Source organism: Symphodus melops, assembly GCF_947650265.1.
Source record: "Symphodus melops genome assembly, chromosome: 21".
NCBI classification, from domain to species: Eukaryota; Metazoa; Chordata; class Actinopteri; order Labriformes; family Labridae; genus Symphodus; species Symphodus melops.
This window is the reverse complement of record NC_136711.1, coordinates 7,519,685-7,540,255: the sequence shown is the minus strand read 5'-3', so window position 1 is coordinate 7,540,255 and position 20,571 is coordinate 7,519,685. Positions and strand designations below refer to the sequence as shown.

At 41.0% G+C, this 20,571-nt stretch overlaps 1 protein-coding gene across 2 annotated transcripts in view; it reads right to left on the bottom strand.

Moving 5' to 3' along the window:
- Positions 1–20,571, bottom strand: part of tom1l2b (target of myb1 like 2 membrane trafficking protein b) — a 32,296-nt gene that overhangs the window by 5,919 nt on the left and 5,806 nt on the right. Inside the window, exons 8-14 of one of the 2 annotated variants that reach the window (XM_079372414.1) lie at positions 18,398–18,531; positions 18,201–18,252; positions 15,544–15,691; positions 14,211–14,337; positions 11,095–11,155; positions 5,097–5,156; positions 4,124–4,160 (exon numbers count right to left, since the gene is read on the bottom strand). In XM_079372414.1, coding sequence (XP_079228540.1) covers positions 4,124–4,160; positions 5,097–5,156; positions 11,095–11,155; positions 14,211–14,337; positions 15,544–15,691; positions 18,201–18,252; positions 18,398–18,531 — 619 coding nt within the window. The remainder of the gene's footprint in view (positions 1–4,123; positions 4,161–5,096; positions 5,157–11,094; positions 11,156–14,210; positions 14,338–15,543; positions 15,692–18,200; positions 18,253–18,397; positions 18,532–20,571) is intronic. The other variant, XM_079372415.1, reaches the window with a different exon arrangement.

Genomic DNA, 20,571 nt, shown 5'->3' with positions numbered 1-20,571 from the left:
TCTGCATCAGCTGAACTGAGGTGTGGATCCCCCGTTGACACATAACTCACAAAATTTCCTTCTAGCTTCAGGGATGCATTCGCTGAACACCGTTTTAACAGGGGAATTATCCAGAGAGGCAGTGGCCTCACGTATACTCTTCCAGATCTTGCTGAGTGGCTTGAGAGGAAGGTACAGACATTGCAGGTGTCTCGCCGCATCACAGGTAGATATCCTTCAGGTTTCACATACTAACAGTAAGGAACACAAACCAGTTAGACCGAAAGGCATTAAAAATGCCAATGTTTTACTCGGTAGCCGGCAAGAAGCTCATGTTCCTCCTGAGCTTAACCCCACATCAACAGGGCTTAACTACACAACGCAAACCAAGAAACGTGATCGTTTCAAGCCCTACTGTCCTTACTGCAACAATCAAGATCACTACCTGAATGCCTGTGTTGACTTTGTTAAACTTACGAGCAATGCAAAAACAAGCTGGATAAAGGAGAAGAAAAAAGGCAGGTGTCCTCTGCCACACCTCCAGCATGAGAACTGTACATTAAAGAAACCGTGTTACTTGTGGAGAGCAGCATCTGCTTGTACTTCACGATGTCGCACTCACAGAGAACATCCTTACTGTACTTCCAGTCTTGTAGTCATGGATCATGCAAGTCGTTCAGGAAAGGTTATGCTAAAGGTTGTCCCAGTTCGCCTGCATAATGGGGAGAAATCAATGGAGACGTGCTGTTTTGGATAATGGTTTGGAGAGAACAATCATATTACCTGCAGCAGTTAACCACCTAACCACCGTTGGAAAGGAAGAGACCCTATCCCTGAGGACAATCAGACGTAGTGCACGTGAAGGGAGCTGATGTGTCATTTAAAGCGGCTGCAACGACTCAAGGGGGAGTGAAACACAGCATACATCATGCATTCACAGCCACCAAACTGAATCTAGCAGAGCAGTCATGCTCAGCGGAATCCCTGAAAAGTAGATAACTTAAAAGAAATTCCATTGTCATCCTTCCACAAGGTCAAGCCGATGCTACTCATAGGGTCAGATAATGCTCACCTGATAACACCAACAAAGCCTGTGTGTCATGGTTCTATAGGTGGCCCAGTAGCTGTTCATACCATACAGGGACCAGCCAACTTTCTCCAGCATCTCCCAGGTGAGAGTAGCTGTCTTCATACATCATTCCTTTCGCCATCACAGCAACTGCATCAACACGTTGAGAGACTTTGGCAGCTTGATACACTGCCTTTCAGAAACAGCAAGGAAGTGATCTGTTCTGGTGAAGACAAAACAGCCCTAGAGCAGTTGGAAGAAAAACTGTCCAGGTCATTGTTGATGATGTGTCTCGCTATGCCAACTCGCCGCTGTGAAAAAAGCATGCTCCTCTTCCGGCACTCCTCAGAGCTACAGACTCAATACCTAAGGTCATTGCTCACCTTTCAATAGAAGCCAAAGTCTGCAGGATGTGAACTATGGTTGACGGCAAACAAGAATCACTTAAGAATCAACCCTGGGTCTTCTGTGGCATTGCAGTTCTGATACACTGGGATACAAAAATCGAGTAATTCCAGCAGCTGAGCCCACCTTGAGGTACATATACAGAGTTCTAGCTAGTTAATACGACCCGATAGGCTTGGTTAAAGCCCTCTGGAAAAAGGAGAGAGGTTGGGACGAGCCAGTTGTAGACGAACTCCTACCTGTGTGGCAGGCATGGAAACGTGAGCTGCCACAATTACAAAACATCAGTCTACCATGGTATTACACATCAGATGGTCATTTTAGCACACCTGTTGATCTACACATCTTCTCTGATGCCTCAGAGAGAGCTTATGGCTCTGTGGCTTATTTAAGGATTGAAGACAACCAGGGAAGAGTTCAAATGTAGAAATTGTTACATTTATATATGAATTGTGAAACGCGCATTTGTCTCGGTTTTTTTAATTTTTAAACCTCCCTGCATTTGTGTTGAGTTTTGAGACTCATCTAGCGTCAGTCCGATCCACAAATGCATTTTTTCTAAAAGGGGGTCGTCTGCAGTCAATCAGATGTCTCACTCCTTTACGGCCAATCACGAGTGCCTCCCTGCAAGGTTTTTTTAACTGACGTCATTACTGTGTGCAATCCTGATTTTCGCTGCAGCCGAAGAAACGGGGAAAAAACACACAGTGTATATATATATATATATATATATATATATATATATATATATAGGTCCTGACCGTGAAATACTAAGGACATATTGGATACTTTGTGGTCGACAAGTGATCAAAAAACACCAGCGCGACTGTGTAGAGTTTTGTAAGTGGCACAGCAAACCCCTTGTTCCAAAGACGGCAGATCTTCCATCCGCAAGGCTATGCATTGACCAACCTCCATACTGGTCTACTGGAGTTGACTGCTTTGGCCCTTACACAGTGAAATTAGGACGCCGGCAGGAGAAACGATGGGGTATAATATTTAAATTCCTCACTACACAATGTGTTCACTTAGACCTTTTGTGCAGCATGGACACAGACTCTTTCTTGCTTGCATTGAGACGATTTGCAGCTAAAAGAGGAAAGCCAGATGAGATCCTCTGTGAAAGAGGTACCAACTTTCGGGGAGGAGAGCGTGAGATACAAGAAGCCTTTTTCTGCACTTAAACCATCTATACAGGAAAAGCTTGCTGAACAAAACATTAGCTTCAAATTCAATCCACCGCTTGCTCCACATTTCAGTGGTACATGGGAAAGAGAGATCAAATCAGCCAAGGCTGCCCTTCAAGTGGTCCTGAAAAATCTAACCGTTCCTGAAGGGGTCTTGATGACAGTTCTTGTAGAGGTCGAGGGGATTTTCAACTCAAAGCCCCTTGGTTATGCTACATCTGATTTTGCTGATCCGGACCCTATTACACCAAATCTCCTGCTTAGTGGGCAGTGGGATGCATCCTTGCCACAAGCAGTGTATGGCAACAGTGATCTGCTAGGGCGTTGTCGCTGGAAACACCAGGTACTAGCTGAAATGGCTCACATCTAACCCAGACCTTACCACAGACCAAGTGGTCACGATTGTCAACCCACAGTTGCAGAGAGCTGTATGGCCAGTTGGGTGTGTCACCAAAGTGATCCCAAGCAATGATGGCAAAATACGGTCAGCTGAAGGAAACATAAAAGGAACAATCTACACTCGTCCTGTGGTCAAGCTCATCCCACTCCCTGCAATGCCAGATGAGTGACAGCAATCTTCATCTCCAGCAGGGTCATTTGGAGGATTACAAACTCACTCTGTGTCTTTGGGGGCGGCTGTGCAAATTCCCTGCTTTGCGATGCTGGCTGGCTGTCGCGAGATTGTAATTAAACGCACCTCGAGGACTGTGACATCGACATGCGAACGCGTCCAGCTCCGTTCAGAGTTGTGCTACAATCCAAACAGGTGGTTTGTCGCTGTTTTCGTCGGACAAATCGTTATTTGTTATGTCAATTAAGCACCATCTTTGATAGCACGTGCTGTGTTCTGTGTGGTAGGGAGACCTCTGCTGGACATTATGCTGTAGTGTTTGGTCGCACATGTATGACTGTGATTTTCAATTGTACTTTAAGTGATCTATTAATCTTTGATTGTAGAAAGCTTTTAATGGACAGTGCATTTTTGTTTTCTTTGTGTATTTCTTTTAGAAAACCATGTTAACCTGCAAAGACATTGGTATCATTCTGGATTACATAAAAGACGATTGAAGAAACTACTGGATTGCTGCAGTCTTTCTAACAAGACTTAGGCCAGACTTGTATATGCCAGCATACTAATAAAGTTTCATAAATAGACTATTTTCTATCAGATTAATCTAAATTCTTTAGTTTGATATGTGCAAATAAAGTCAGAGCCGATTCCAGATTTTTATTTTATTGACATTACACTAAAGAAGTTTTAGTGCAACAGTTTTTTGTAAATCCCTTGTAGCAGTACAGTTAAACTTGCACTGCGAAGAACACATTCACTTCTTCCGAAAAAAGTTTATTTTTCAGGCAACAACTTTAAAAGTATCTGATTCGACTGGAGGGGCATAATCGTCATACAAGATAACATGTTATAGACACAATTAGTATCAGAGAAAAAAAAATCTCTTAATTCAAGAGGAAATTAAAGTTTTACCTTCACTTGTCACGCCTTCTTCACCTTCATCTCCTTTCTGTTAACGAAAATAAGGAAATTTCACCTGGTTACTTCCAATTTATCCTCACAAAACAAGACATTCATTAGCCTCCCCATGTGCCAAAAACCAATCTACATCACCGTGGATCCACACTCAAACCATAAAACCTTAAAATACAATGATTCACTTACCCGACATTACCACCAAAACCAATGCATTGAATGGACTCTACTCATTAATTTGAAAAGAGATGCATATTGGTGCACCAGTTTCCCAAGCAAACAGCTGCAACATCGCTCAACAAAGAAACCTGAGTTTGTTGAAAAATTAGCATGAAGTTTCGCAGTACTTTATCAACCATTCTGGACCAGAAACACTTTTTTTTTCTCCTCTTGCTGGGGCAAGTCCAAAGATTTTTTCTATCACGAGACAGGGCAGCTGAAGAGACACTGGACATGTAGGGAGGAGAGAGTAGGATAAGACATGCATCAAAGGGCCAAGGTGAAAATCAAACCCCACAGCAATGTAGACTATGGCCTTTGTATATGGGCACATTTTCTAAACACTAAATAAACAATAAAAAAAACTACTTTTTAAATCGAACGGGAATCCTACCCTGTATGTCCCCTAATTTTAAATATCTTACATATTGCACATTTAACTCCCAATCAGAGTGCCTCAGAACTCTTTAAAGTTGTTTTTTTTAACATCATACTCATGCATTGCATGCAAAACTTCATGCTGATTTGACCCCATTGCCCCTTTATTTCCACAGCACACTGTTAGGAAGGTTAGATGAAGCAGAATCAGAATCCATGACAGATCAAACAGTGAGGAAATATGTGAGAAATATGTTACTTTATAAACACTTTAAAATGATGAAAAGATTTTAAAAAATGATTTAAAAAAAAAGGAAAAGACAAAAGGGAAACAGAAGTCCAGGCAGAAATAAAAAAAACATGATGGGCTCACCACATCAGTACACAGCCACTGCTCTATGTCATCCATAACAGAAGACTGGCCACGGACACCCTACGAGGGGGGGGCAGCATCAAGACCAGGTGGAGGGGAAACAAAAACAAACAAAAAGATCCCGCCCAAAACACAAAATGATTTAAAGAGCATATTGCAGGTTAAAAAAAAGTTGAGATTAACACTTCATGTTGTCAGATAAGGGCTGTAGAATAAGTACATCAATTTTCAGTATATTCTTCAACAATTAAGTGCTCTAATTTAGTGGAGGAAGTGGCTGTTTTTAGCATAGCTGTTTAGAACTGCTTTTTTTTTCAACAACGCGTCATATGACGTAACGTAAGGGAGTCGCGTTCTGTTACTCTGCTTTGATCGGCTTTATGCGTATGTGTATGAATGAAGCCTTTATTGCCCCTGGGGGAACTTGTCTTGCACCGAGAGCATAAAACACTTTATAAACAAACAGGCTAAAACATGATTAAAGAGGTGTAATGATACGTGGTAGTGAGTGAGAACAGACAGGATGCCTCCCTGCAATAGTTTGTAACTTGCGCGGCGCACATTCGGGCGCACAGTGTAAGTGGCTTGATTATTCATAGTGTGTTTTGGTGAATTATTCCCACTACCTCAGAAACCATCGAACAGACACGTTGAATATTTCGGCATCAGACACAAAAGCGTTTCCTTATTAATTTAAATCTCTGGGTGTTTAACATCAAATATGTTATACGCAGACAGAAAGCATTTAATGATTTGATCTGCTGGAATCCTCTGTTATATTCTCTAGTTTGCGCGTAATAGACACCGGACAGTCTGTATTAATATATGTAGTCATACGATTTATTATAAATCCAACTCTGTTACAACAGAGCGTGTGCGTGTGTGTGTGTGTGTGTGTGTGTGTGTGTGTGTGCGCGCAGTGGGGAAAGACGGAACACGCGGTTTGGAAACAAACAGAAACACAAGCTTTACGTCTGTCGGTCCTCTATCACATTAAAACTTTAAACTTTTTGTAGTTGCCTAATATATGTGCAAAAGCACGCATTAAAGTGTGGATTACGTTCAGTGGACGTGCGCTGTGAACTCACGTCAGGAGAATCCTGCACCATTCACTGTATTTTCTATAACAACGTGAGCACTGGGCTGCATGAGGAATAAACAATAAAGACATAGTGCTGCATTAGCACAGGCCGTGTAATCGGGTGTTATGTCACTCTCTCGCGCGCGCGCGCGCGCGCGCACAGCGCGGCACCGTAATACGTTGTACAGATTTGCCGTTTTTACGAGCAGCTCCCATACAATGTAAAGGTGAATGATCGGCACTTGCACCTTCTACAAATAGTTTTTTAATTGATTGAATGTGATTACAAACTTTATATATGCTGATGTGAACAGCACGAGCCCATATATGGCGAGCTGACACCTGTCACTCAGCAGGACGCCTGCTCCGGATCTCTCCTCACACCACAGCTTCTCTCCTGAGGCCGTTATTCCTCTAATCCTGCCTGTTTCTGCTCTCTAGCACATCTAACAGGTTCATAATAATAAGCCAGCGGACCATTATATGTAAAGGAATACATATTTTCTTCCTCTTTATTGACGGGAGTGACACTCGGATCCATGATTTTCTATGTTAAACAGACGGGGATTCAGCGGGACTCCCTTACGTTACGTCACAGCCGAATGCGGAAGTAAAAAGCAAAGACGTGCGAAAACGTACTAAAACGTCTCCAGGACACCCTGTGGGTTATTAATTTCAGAATTTCTTTAAAAACAGTATTGTTAACGTATTTTCCTATGATTAGTTAAGTTTTGTCTTTAACCTGCAATATGCTCTTTAAAGGAACTCAAATACAAACTCAGGAAGTATTTTGTGTGTTCAACATAAAGAAGTCAATACGTGTGTGCGCCATGGCACATGATGGCAGTCACAGCAGGAGATGATAGAGCCATGCAGCAGCAGAGGGCACAAAGTTGATCATTCAATTTCACTGTTTTAAATACGCTACAATACTTTGACCTCACAATTCAGTCAAGTAAAGTGTCAAAAGACACAAAAAGCCCTGCACACTTATATGGACAAGATTAAATCTGTGTAAGTAATTGTTAGTAAGGCATGAAAACAAGAAAGTTCTGCAAAACAGTACAGTTCCCAGTGGCAACTTTATTTGATAAGAGTGATGTTTCGATCTACAAGATCTCTCTCAGACAAAGTCTTTTCTAGCGTGTCAAGAATCATTATCACCCGTTGATCAACCAAACAGAACAAATGTAGCAGCTGCATATCCCAGTGTTGGGGTCCAAGTTCAGGCTGTGTCCCTTTGGAGAACCATGAAAAAAGTTCCGTCCTGTAAAGACAGGACATCCACGGAGATCACTTCACTCGACGGAGGATACCCCGGCCCTGCTCACCCTGTGGGATCCGCGATGCCATCACTATTCAACGGCATGGAGACCGCTCCAGCAAAGGATGACCACTCCGTTTTGGGTTTTACAAGAGTAAGAACCGTTTTGTTTTCTTTATTTGGGCCGCTAAGTCCCGTTTGTTTCTCTGTGAACTCTAGCGTCATAACCGGGTAATAGAACTCATTATCAGAAAGACGAGTGTGAACGCCGTTTAATACAAATTTGGCCACTGGCTTCTGGTAGTGAAGTAAACTATGCTCTGAGTTATGTGTGAGTTCCAGGCTGTGATCGAGCTTTAAGGGTGCGCTGTTTTCTCTCTCTCTCTCCCTTTACGCACACTTTCGGCAAACACACAGAGATCTGTGGCCTTCAGACGATTTATAAAAGTATTGATTTATTCCAAAATGAGAAACTTCATGGGTTCAGTACATTTGGCTGGTGAAGATCTTGCAGATTGAAATGTTGTCCTTTCGAAATAAAATGGCCAAAACTTTGTGCGGCTCTTTCTCTTTTTATCTGCAAGGATGTGCACACACTAGTTCTTCTTTTTAGTAAAGCATGAAACACAACAGCCAAGAGGGAGTCACACAGGAATTGTAGAAAGAATATTTACACTATATATGGTTAAAACTAAAAGCGAGTTAGAAAAATTAGTCTCAAAAGGTAAAGGGATACTTCACCCATTGAAACATGATTCTGAATTAAAACTGGGTCATACATGCAGCAGAAGTTTTAAATACAGAAGTTGGTGCCTTCTTGACCGAGAAAATGAAGAAATTGTCTTTTGGCTTGTGGATGAAAGATAACTCCCAAAATGCACAGGACTGCAGACCACTCCCACTGAAGCGAGGGCGCTCTATACTGCCATTTCCTCAACGAACATCCAATTTGAGCACAAGATCTTCAAAACCCCCTTCATCCATATCAATTAAAACATACTTTTTTCTCTGTTGTCGATTATTTTCAGCTTTCTTCATAGAGCCTGTTAGCATAGCTTCCGAGCAAGGTGGCAACATTGCTTTTAGATTCTGGCAATGAGGTCCCACCCACTGATCTGTAATAGGCCTGTAGCTTTAGTGGGTCAAAAACATGAGGAGCTACACCAATGTAGTTTTACCCCCCTCTAACCAAAGCAGTCCCTGATGATGCAAAATTGCGGTTTTTATGTCATTGGAGGCTCCTTTTCAGACAACAAATAAGGAGGTTTCCCGTCTCAGGGGAAAATGATGGTGGGATGCTCGACCATCTGAAAAATACTACGTTTTTTTTTTTTTAATGATACAAAGCTGAAGGCTGGTTCACATTGCAGGATAATTAGGCAGATTTTGGCCCAGATTCTCCCCTTCTGATAATCTTAAAGACGCACCGATCATCAGAAAATATTCTTAAAAGATAATCCTGCCGTGTGTGGTGTGTTAAGACTGCTCTCGTCTGATCAGAAGGACATCGGGACTGCTCCGATCTCAAATCTGGGATATTTCAACATGTTCGATTGTTTTGGCCCGATTTCTCATCATGTGTGGTGTCCACCGAGGGGAAAACCTGCATGAGCTTGTTGACTGTGACGCGTAGCCAATAAGAAAGCGAGGTGACGTAGTGGCAAGAAAACACCGGGAGCAAAACAACAACTACTCACCTCCATATCATCATGTAGTAAGTACAATTCATGCTCCCGTATTCTCCACTCCTTTGACCAACACCTCTTTTTAAAACACGTTTTCCAGATAAAAACACAGCAGATACGATCCCTATTGTATCCACATATCCTCCGTGTGTTGACTCTGGAACCACGTTTGATCTCGAGAGGTTTTGCGAGATTTCCTGTCTGATCGGGGGACGTTTGCGAGTGAAATCGGTTCGCGTGTGGTGTGTTGATGTTGCCGTGTGGCCGCACACCACACACTGTACCACCAAAACTGTAAAACCTCTGATTATTTATCGCCATGTGTGTGGTCTCTAAGGTTTGGGAAATCGACATTTTTAAAATCCTGCCGTGTGCATTAATGCAAATTGATGAAGTATCCCTTTCAGCTCAACATTTTATTTCCCCAATTTTAAACTTTGCATTCATCATTATTAAGCTGCACAAGCACAGGTAGCGCGAGGCAATATGACTAAAAATGTTATCGCTATAAAAAATATTCACTACTTACAATAAGTTAGGGATATTGTGAGGTCCTCAGTGGGTTTCAAAAAAACCGTTTGTTTCACTTCAGTGATTTTTGGGATAGGGAGGCAATTGTACTCGGGTGATAGACACCTCATTATGTGTTTTCCATGTAATGGTCTCACTGTGTACAGTGTGCCTTACATAATGGGGCCAATACCAACAAATACAAAAGACAACCCCTTTCAATGTGGCATCAATTTCAACATTCTGGGGGTATAAAAAGCTGGTATTTTCAGTAAGTCATTCCCAGTTCATCATTCAAGCAGCCATGAAAACACAACATCACTTAACGGAGGAGTAGCGCCACCTGGCCATAGCGTGCCTTCAGGTCGGTAGCAGGTGAACTTGGTGTGTCTCAAATTGTCATCAGCAGACTTGCAGCAAGACACAGAACTAATGGCAGTGTTCGTGACAGACCCAGGAGTGGACCCCACGAGAGATGGACCACAATGATGACCAGAACCTAAGGACCTCTTCACTCAGACACTGTTATGCTAATGCCACACAGCTGCAGACCTGTTTACAAGAAGTGAGGGGTACTAGGGTTTCCAGACAAACCATTCGCAATTGACTCCACCGCTTTGGCTTAAATGCCAGACGACCGTTGCAAGTGACTCCACTGACAGAGCCAAGCTGTCATTGTGGCAAACGTAGCTGCTGACTTAGTCAATTTTGGTAACCTTCGTTGTTGTCTAAATTGTTGAGGTAATAAATATTGCACTGATGAAAATGGTGGTTCTTCTCATTCATTAATAGAAATATCAAAGGGAACTACTACTTATTTTATTAAAATTCATACCAAATAGGAAAAGCACTCATGTAAATAATCTCTAATTTATTGTGAGTAGTGTAAGTCGATATCGATAATTATCACATAAACTATCCACGTTTTTGTTGTTGTTCTGATCCGATTCCGATACAGTGCATTTACCCATACAGTTTCCTACACACACATATATATAATATATATATATATATATATATATATATATATATATATATATATATATATAATATATATATGTATATATATATATATATATATATATACACACACACACACACACGTTAGTAAACCAAGCGTTGTATTTCTTAATCAAAGACCTTTTAACCTTGTTCCAGCTGCACATACAGGAAGCAGCCACATCTGTCATTTTTTTAAATTAAGTCTTTTAAATTAAAGTGTAAAAATTGGACTTTTGATCAGGAGCTGTCCCACAAATGCCATGGAGATGATTTGTTGGTACTTCTTACAGTTCTGAATGTCTTCAAAGTGAGACTGTGCGAGCTAAGAATGATTAAAGTGAGCAACAATCTTTTTTGATCAATGACGTGGATTGGCACCGTCAGTCCGATATCTGATCTGTAAATTGTGGTTTAATTATTCCTTATTGTCAGACAGGACAAACTGTAGAGACTTACCGCTCCTGCAGTCGGCTGTACGACGTCGAGAGTGGGAGGAAGGCTCTCTTCCGCTGTAGATCTGAAAAAAGAGGAAGGGACTGTTGGTGAGGATGGCCTGCCCAAACAACCCTCGCCTTCCTTTTTTTCCCTATCCTTCTTTCTGCATGTTATGCCATTTCCCCCCATCCCAATTTCAAGCCCAGCACAGATGACTGTTCCGTCATGAGCCCGGGTCTGCTGAAGATTTCTGCTTTTAAAAGGAAGTTTTGCCACGCTGTGACGGATTAAGCTGGGCTCTTGTAATATAGCAATAAGTAAGATCTTTTGTAAACGTTTTGTAAACATAACCATGAGCATGGTCTGTTTACTCTTTTGTTAATGTTAACAGACAAAGAGTAAGGTCATCTACCTGCTCTTGTAAAGTGTCCCGAGATAACATCTGTTATGAACTGACGCTATACAAATAAAGACTGAGATTGACAGGCCCTTTAAAGCTAACACACTATGAGCTACAGCACAAGACAAATAATAATAATGACAATAATAATAGGGATACATTCACACAAACAATAAGGTTCTAACTAGGGATGTTTGAGAATATCGGCCGATATTGACTTAAAAATGTAATATTAAAAATCGGTATTGGATTTTTAAAACCAATGTTTGTTTTGTAGTCTTTTGTAGCATTTCCGAGCCTGCACGAACGCATAGGACATTTACAGGCAAGCGCATGATGACATAAAACAAGTACAACACGCTAGAATCGTGGTTTCCTAACCGTGGCTTTCAAGCTTGCTTGCCCAGTGCATGAGATGTCTGTGGTTTGGAACTATTACCAAGTGTCACCTACGGATAATTAATGTGTAATTTGCAATGACCGCAAAGCTAGTTACACACTACATTTGTGCAAAGTTACAAAGCAAAGGCATGAAAAGAAGTGACAGCTGAAACTGAAAAAAACACAGTTGTCGCTTAAAGAGTCAACTGAGAAAAAAAAAAAATACGACAAGGGACTCTCTGTGAGTAGGGATGTAAAGATTAATCATGAGGCAGTTAAAAATCGATTCAAAAGTGTCACATCGATACTTTAAAAAAATAAATTGCAGAAACAGGGTCCAAAATGAACACCAGCCAAGTGCAGGTAGATTTTCCATTTGATGAGTAGGCCACATTTCAGAGGGCTCTCTGCTACAGAGCGGGTAAATGTTTAACCATAAAGTCATCAAAACTATGCTATGAGTGAGTGATAAGAGCGTTTTATGTAGCTGCAGCTATCTGCTCCTTTCTCTGCTGCACGCTGAGAGTCTGACACACCTATTGACACTTCTGTGCTAACGCGTACACAGACAGACGCGTGCAGTGCGCCCCTTTTAACTTTTAGTGCATCAGCACACAATTGATCCTGGATCCATACGACCGAGTCGGGAACACGTGATACAGTCGACTTTTCTCCCTTTACTCTCAGCTGCCGTGTCTGCAGCTAGCATAATGATTCTCAACGTCCTCTCACAGTTCAGAGGAGAGCAGGGTGGCTCTGGGAACTACCCATTTAAAAAATAATGGCCAGCAAATATATTTTTTAAATTTCTCAATTTCCTGATCTGATAAAATGATTGAATCTGTGACTTAACTCTGTGATTGATTCTACAGATCATAATGCTTTCTCAATTAAATGTACCGTAAATTCCGGACTATAAGCCGCTACTTTTTTCTCACACTTCGAGCACTGCGGCTTCTACTCCGGTGCGGCTAATGCATGGATTTTTTATGGGGGACAATGAGCTTCTGCCGCAAAAACATTTGACTTCGTCACGTCGGATCTTAATATCAGTCATTTTGCGCTTCATGCTCGCACCCTCATGATGGAAAACACACGGAGAAATACATATGATGCAGCTTTCAAGTTAAAGGCGATCGACCTGGCTGTCAAAGAAGCTAACAGAGCTGCTGCACGTTAAGATGACACTGACAGCGACAACAGAGACTGAGGAAGTGAGTAATGAAGTCATTCTGAGGCAGTGAATGGATGGACTTTTTCTTGTGAAATATATTACGGTCATCTTTTTCATCAGCCGTGTTACAGACACCGTCGGCTAGGCTTCGTATTGTAACGGTTCATGTTGTAAAGTCAGTAGTTGATAATGTGTTCATAATTCCGATTATGTGGAGAGTCAGTGAATGCACCAGCGAGAACGTGTTGAGTGGCTGTATGAGAGAACGCTGGGGGAGAGAGTTGGATTGTTACGGCAAGTTATGTGTTGCTCTCTGCTGTAAACGGCGTGGTCACGGCCGACAGTGATCGGGTTATTAAAAGTTATTATTTGAACGCTCTCGTCGTCCTTTAACGTCCGTACGGACGCTACAGTATTTGCGGATGTTACCGGTAGCCTACGTCTGTGTAAATAGCTCTTGTTATAGCGTGGACACCTGCGGCTTATAATCAAGTGCGGCTTATATATGTACAAATACATTTATTTACTTATTTTTAGCCGGTGCGGCTTATATCCAGGTGCGCTCAATAGTACGGAATTTACGGTACTCTAACAGTGAGCACATAAACACTATTTGTCATTTTGGTTTGTGTAAAACAAGTTTTTTCATCGACCCACCACCTTGGCCGGTCAAAAAGTTAATTTTGGACCCTGTCAGTAATATGGTGAACATCAGCAGCTGTAGAGCACAGGCAGCTGGTTGTAACAAGCAGACGTTATCATGGCAGCTGGGAAGACCAAACAAGCAGGTTGTAGCCCCACTCGCCCAAACAAGTGTAAGAGCCAAAGAGATTAAGAGGTGTGTGTTTTTGTGAAAAAATGAAAGGAATCTTTTGTAAAATAAATCGAGAAAAATCGTACCTTGAACCCAGTATCATGAATCGTATCTGATGCGAGTTGAGTGAATCGTTACATCCCTATCTGTGACACTTAATAACAACATTTCCATATGGTGTTAACTGAGATATTGGTCACAAAATGAGGATGGTACTTGAACCTGCGACCCTCCAGTTCCCAACACAAGCCCCTACCAACTGAGCTACTGCCGCCCCAAAAGAAATAACTGAGAATCAACAACATACTTTGACATCATAGAAAATGGTGAAACTCAGTTTGAAGAAGACATTTCTAACATGTCCTTACGACTTGTTGGGCTCAGGTAGAGTTCCAGTCCTGGTTTGAGCAAACACATCAAAGTCATCCTGAGCAGGAGGAGGATTGCGGCTGGACAGAGTGATCAAGGTGCTGCTCACACTGTCTGCGCCCATGTCTAGAGGGGGACCAAAAACGCCATTATCAGTTACAGAGCAGTGTTCACATAAATAATAATGTTGATATCTGGGTTCTTTTTTTAATCAACATTTTTTGTAATTTAGACGAATCCAACAGCAACTATTGCTGGTTCTAAAATAGAGGTGAAGCATCTAAAGCGAGCTATGTCCGTTAACAGCACACTGTAGTGGTATAGGTGCAGTGGCCAAAGGCTTTGTTTATTAAGAATGACCTATTCACTGAGATCAAGTCTTAACAATAGATACACAAGACATTTTCTGTCAAATCATCAATTTCTCTAGTCAATATCTATGATACAAGTGGGCTTACGTTCTTGAGGTGGGGAATTTTAAAAATTTAAAAAAAAACGAACTTCTTCAGGATGAGACCAGATTAGCCCTGTGGATCTTCCTGTCAGCTATACTGTAGCTCAATGTACTGTTAAATCTGGAATATATATCACCGGTATATTGGTAGCACTAATATGTAATTAGTCTGTTTTTTTGTTGTTGTTGTTTTTTTTTTTTTTTGGGGGGGGGGGGGGGGGGTGTCCCATTGGGAAAAAAAAGGTTTGTGCAGTCTGTATGATGATTTCCATCCGTACCAACTGTTTTCGCTTTGTGAAGTTTCCAATCCCTCTACCTACAGTATGGTAGTTGCACTCTCGTTCTACAATGAAAATTGTGAAGTACAGACCAACAGCCAACAGGTCGCGCCACCTACCTCTGCTGGTCACTTGTTGTCTTTAATTGTGGAGCCTTTCAATCATTCCGGCGATCCACATTGTTTCTCTACTGAGCAATACGTCACTGCTTTCTTTGAATGCATCATTCAAAATTGCTACCGCAGCTACTTTACTTTATTCTGATGGACACTTTACATCTACCATTGGTGTATGAATAGGTCGCTGTGTAAAAGCGTTTTGAGAAGAAGACGAACAAAGCGTTATCGCAGCTCAAGTCCGTTTACTATTCATTTAATACTGCAAGAAAGTGACATCATAGTAGATGTCTTTGCAAAAAGGATTTTTAAAAAGTTCCTATAAAGCAGTGATGTAAGTTAACATCGGTGCTGTTGTATGTTATTATACATAATGAGATAGATCGATAGATTGATAGATCGATAGATGTACTTTATTGATCCTAAGCTGGGAAATTGTGGATGTGCCCTACAGTTAGCGAATGTCTGAGTTTGTGCAATGTACCAAGGCCGGCCAGGCGAGAGGCCAGTGTGGCTGGGGAGGAGGGTCTCCCTGCGGGGGTGGTGGAGGCTGCACTCTGCATGTTGCTGACCACTGCAGGGGAGCCAGGGCCGAGGTCTATGAGGTTGTCTTCTGTAGCCTCACTCAGGACCTAAAGCAAAAGACACACGGTAACACTCATTTTATTTTGTATTCTAGAGAAGGTCTTTGGGATTCTGGCTCACGAGCAGCAAAACAAATCCTTTGGTGGAAGGCTAAGGAAACGTAGGAAACAGAATATAGTCATTTAATTGTCTTTACAAAAATGTATTAAAAAAAAATGGTGGTTAAAAATACAGGCATGATGCATTATGACAAAATGTAGACACTTAAAAAAAGGTGGTGGCTAGCTTTAGGAGAGCATGAAAATGTCAAACTGAGGAATTCAGTACCTTCTTTAAAAACAGTTTCTTAAGGGGAAGGATGAATTGTGCAATTCTTAATCTCCAGTTGTTTTCATTGTTAAAAAAAAACAACTAATAATAATCTTGAAGGTCAAAATAGTCCCCTTAAGAAGGTCAAAATACAGCAGTGAGGGAAAAGGGAAAGTTGAATATTTTGTCCTAGAGGTTCTAGCCGTAACTCTTAAGATTGTACCAGCATTAGCTTGTGTCACTAATCTATTTCAAGATTCATCACATCATGAGCCATTAAGTCAAAACATGCCATATGGGGTGAAAGATACAGCTGAATGAGGCAGAGCCCATATTAGTCAGCCATGTTTTAACAGTCACTGTGGGGCGGGGGGGGGGGGGGGGGGGGGGGCAGCATTAATTGTTCGGAGAGGTCGACAATATTTTCATACTTGCCTGTCTCAGCTAGCCACAGAGGAACAGAAAAGGACAGACAGGAAGAGACAGTGAATACCAGTAACATGCCTGTGCAGGCACACAATTTAATGACAACTGTGAACGATATAACAGCCTAAGTATAACTGAAAACCCTGTGAAGAGCTTTGTATGTTCCAAAAGACTATGAATGCCTCATTGTTTAAAGGATAACTTTCCATACAATGAGTATTTTGATCCTTCTTTAACTGAGAAAATGTTACTCAGGGAGAATTTTTGGGGTCTTGTCTAAGTCTGGTCAAGACCATCATTACTGTGATTAGAAGGAACATTCCTCTTTCTAAAAGAAAGAATAAATTCAATCCAACAAAAATGTGACTTTTATCCCCCAGTTACAGTTGCATCCTTTCCAGTGTTACAGACAACAACGCTAGCACAATCTCAAGGTCCTGTTGAGATTGCACAGGATATTGCATGGATGATATTTCAGCGCAAAGAGCCCTACTTTCAGTATCTGTAAAGCTACTTTCTTCTGCACATGTAGGTTTACATAAAACATAAAAATACTGTATGATTCCAATACAGCGACACATCTAAAATAATTGCCCAAGATGATATTTGTCTTTGGGAAATATTGTGTTATTTTAATGGTACTGTAAAAAGAAATTATGCACACTGTATTTGTACACAGGCTATTTGTTCACATATTATCCTCCTTTTCAACAAGTTTAAATAAGTCTCAAAGCTCCATAAAAAATATCTGTGAAGTTTCATGATAAAAATCTACTCTCATCCTTTATTTTGTCATGCCTAAAAACCCCTCTATTTTAGCCCTGCTCAGAAGTGTCTTTAGTTTTAAATGCATACACACATTTTTCATCCAAAGAATGACGTAAATTAGCCCCTTATTGCATAAAGACATTAAAGTAGGAATGGCATCTGCTTCTTAGCAGTCCCAAGCATGTTATGTACAGCGCACTGTACTGTTTAGAAAGTAAAGGAATGACTTGCTTATTTCAGGAAGGCTTTGACAAGGCTTAATAATCAGGAAACAGAAAGGCTGTAAAACAAAGTAAAACAGGAAACAAGAAGTGAAAGGAAAAAAAAGTGTTTACGGTGATGATAAATGAAACAAGGCTTTCAACACTGTTGTAAAGTTTTTGACTGATAGCTCAGAAATCACCATTTAGGAGCACCACACTGTATTGACCAAACTGTTGGATGTACTGCGTCCTGACACAGAGAACAAGAGGTTCTTCTACAAATAAAATGTGGCTTTCTGCTAGAATTCATAGACTCTGCTGAGCATTGATTACTGCATCGTCACAGGCAATATTTCCCCCTACTGGACACTCGGTATAAACGTAACATGCCTGCTCTGACTGTACTTTATTTAATTAAAGTAAATATGTTTGTTCTTTTACTTTTTGCTAATTATATTCCTGTTATTTGAGCTCAGCAACAAAACTTCCCCCAATGGGAAATCAATTAAGTTCAGTCCAGGTCATGCTAAATTCAAAACTTGATCCAAAGTCGATCTTATCTTATCTCCTGAATGGACTGAATGAATGTACTTGCTTGATGCCAACCTATGACACCCCCTATTATACAAAAGGCCTTGAACAGAATTAGAATTTCAAATTATGTAATTTACTTAATATTCTTAAAAAGTTCATATGCATTCATATTTGAAGGCATTTTTTTCCCTAAACTCTGCTAATTCATGCTCAGTCTGGCCTTGGACTTACAATACAACATGCAGTTGTACACACTACTGAAGCAAGCAGGTGTTGCAAAACCGAGCTTTTTCACCAGAGAGACTGACTGACTCACCCCATTGTTGACACTCTGAGCTGAAGACCTACCGGACCTGAACCTCTCATACCTGAGGCAAAGAAGAAGAAGAAGAAGAGAAAAAAAAAAAAAAAACATGAAAGAAATGAGAAGGACCTCTTATCTTGACTTAACCAAATGTGTGCAAACATACCAAGATGTCATTGTATGTATGTACGTTTATCATTTGTTCTAACCTTTCGTAGCGTAGGAAGATGTTATTGAGGTCATCGTTGACGTGCAGCAGCTCCTCAGTCACCGCCTCATTAGAAACACAAGAGATGAGCTCCATTATCCTCTGCTGCATGGCTCTGCAGGTCCTGTTCAGCTCCTACACACACACACACACACACACACACACACACACACACACACACACACACACACACACACACACACACACACACACACACACACACACACACACACACACACACACACACACACACACACACACACACACACACACACACACACACACACACACACACACACACACACACACACACACACACACACACACACACACACACACACACACACACACACACACACACACACACACACACACACACACACACACACAGCGAAGTCAGCGTAAAAAAAAACACATCTGAGTCGAGTCAGGGACTCAATCACCTGAGTCCAGGTCAGAGCGCTCAAGTTTATCTGATAAGTCTTCATGTTTAAACTGTCCCAAGCAAAATGTACCATTGTGTTGTATTAATGTATGAATGTTTTCTTTCAGGACGGCTGTTTCAGAGATAAAATGTGTGGTTGGAATTTTGTAATAAGGCACAAAATGTTTAATAAAACGTTGAAAACCCACATATTCAAGTGACTCTTTCTGGGAGTTTCTGGCGCATCTCAACAGTTCCCTTAATGTTTGTTGTTGCGGCTCACTTTTGGCACTCGTTGCTAGCACAAAGTCTGTATACTCCATGGTGCTTTAACAAATGTTGAATTAAGTTTGCGGTGTTGAAGCTTCCAGTGCTGCTAGTTTCTGTTCACAGGACATAGGCTGGAACTTCTAGCAGCTTGATCGGCTCTCTCTTTATGGCATGTTGCACAAAGTAATGATAGAGACTAAAGGATCGGATTGGACTAATTGTACTTTGTTTAATATATCCGATCCCTTAATTATCAATTATTATTATTATACCAATACTATGTGCCGGATTGGCGCATCCCTCGCACAAACACGCACCAGGCCACTCTTGGCATTCTTTCTGCTGCAAGAGATCGCTGAAAGTGTATAATGAACTCAAAAATACCTCCCTCCTGTTATTAATCAGAAAGCAAATCTTATGATGCAGCTTGCCCAGTCCACAGTCATATGACAGCAACCCAAACATGACAACACACAAATTGTGGTTGAACAAGGCCGCAAGTGAACAAGCACGCAGGTGAACAGGTCTTTTCTAAAAACTGAATATATTATATATTTTTCAAAAAGTCCTCCTCTTGATATTCTCCTGAATGAATTCAGAATGACTTCATTACTCACTTCCTCAGTCTCTTTTTCGTTGTCGCTGTCAGTGTCAACTTTACGTGCAGCAGCTCTATTTCTTTCTTTGACAGCCAGGTCGATCGCTTTTAACTTGAAAGCTGCACCATATGCATTTCTCCATGTGTTTTCCATGATGAGGGTGCGTGCATGAAGCGCAAAATGACTGTTATTAAGATCCGACGTGATGAGGTCAAATGTTTCTGCGGCAGAAGCTCATTGTCCCCCAACAAAAATCTGTAAATAAGCAGCATCCTTGTAAAAGCAGCAGTGTTCAAAACGTGACAAAAAAGTAGCGGCTTATAGTCCAGAATTTACGGTAATCTAACTTCATTCGGTGTTGAGGCTATATTTAAATGTGAATTATCTTTATCCCCAACATAAGGCTGGTCTTGCACACATATGCTCCTCAATTAAAATACATGACATGTTTGACAAAATTGTTGTATTGTATATTGTTGTATTAGGGCTGTCAAATGATCACATTAATTGTGATTAATTACAGTCATATTTAGCGCGTTACATTTTTTAATCACGTTAATCCGATTTTTAATCTCCAATTTTACTGTTTCTGTATGCAAGCTGCCGTATTATAAAAATGTGTTTGGCTTCTTGTGCTTGAGTTGGGATGGGATTTTCTCTGCAATTTTTAGGTGAGAAATAATTAAAAAAAAAGAGATTAATTACAGATCATAAATGAATTAATCTCTCAATTTGTTTAATCTCCTATTAGCACTTTAATTTATACACTACAGTAGGCTACAGCCTATAAATAATATTACAACAACCTGGATTTTCATTCAGACAAACAGTGGATCTCCACTGATACATATGTGATACAGACTGAATGAAAGAATGAGGGGA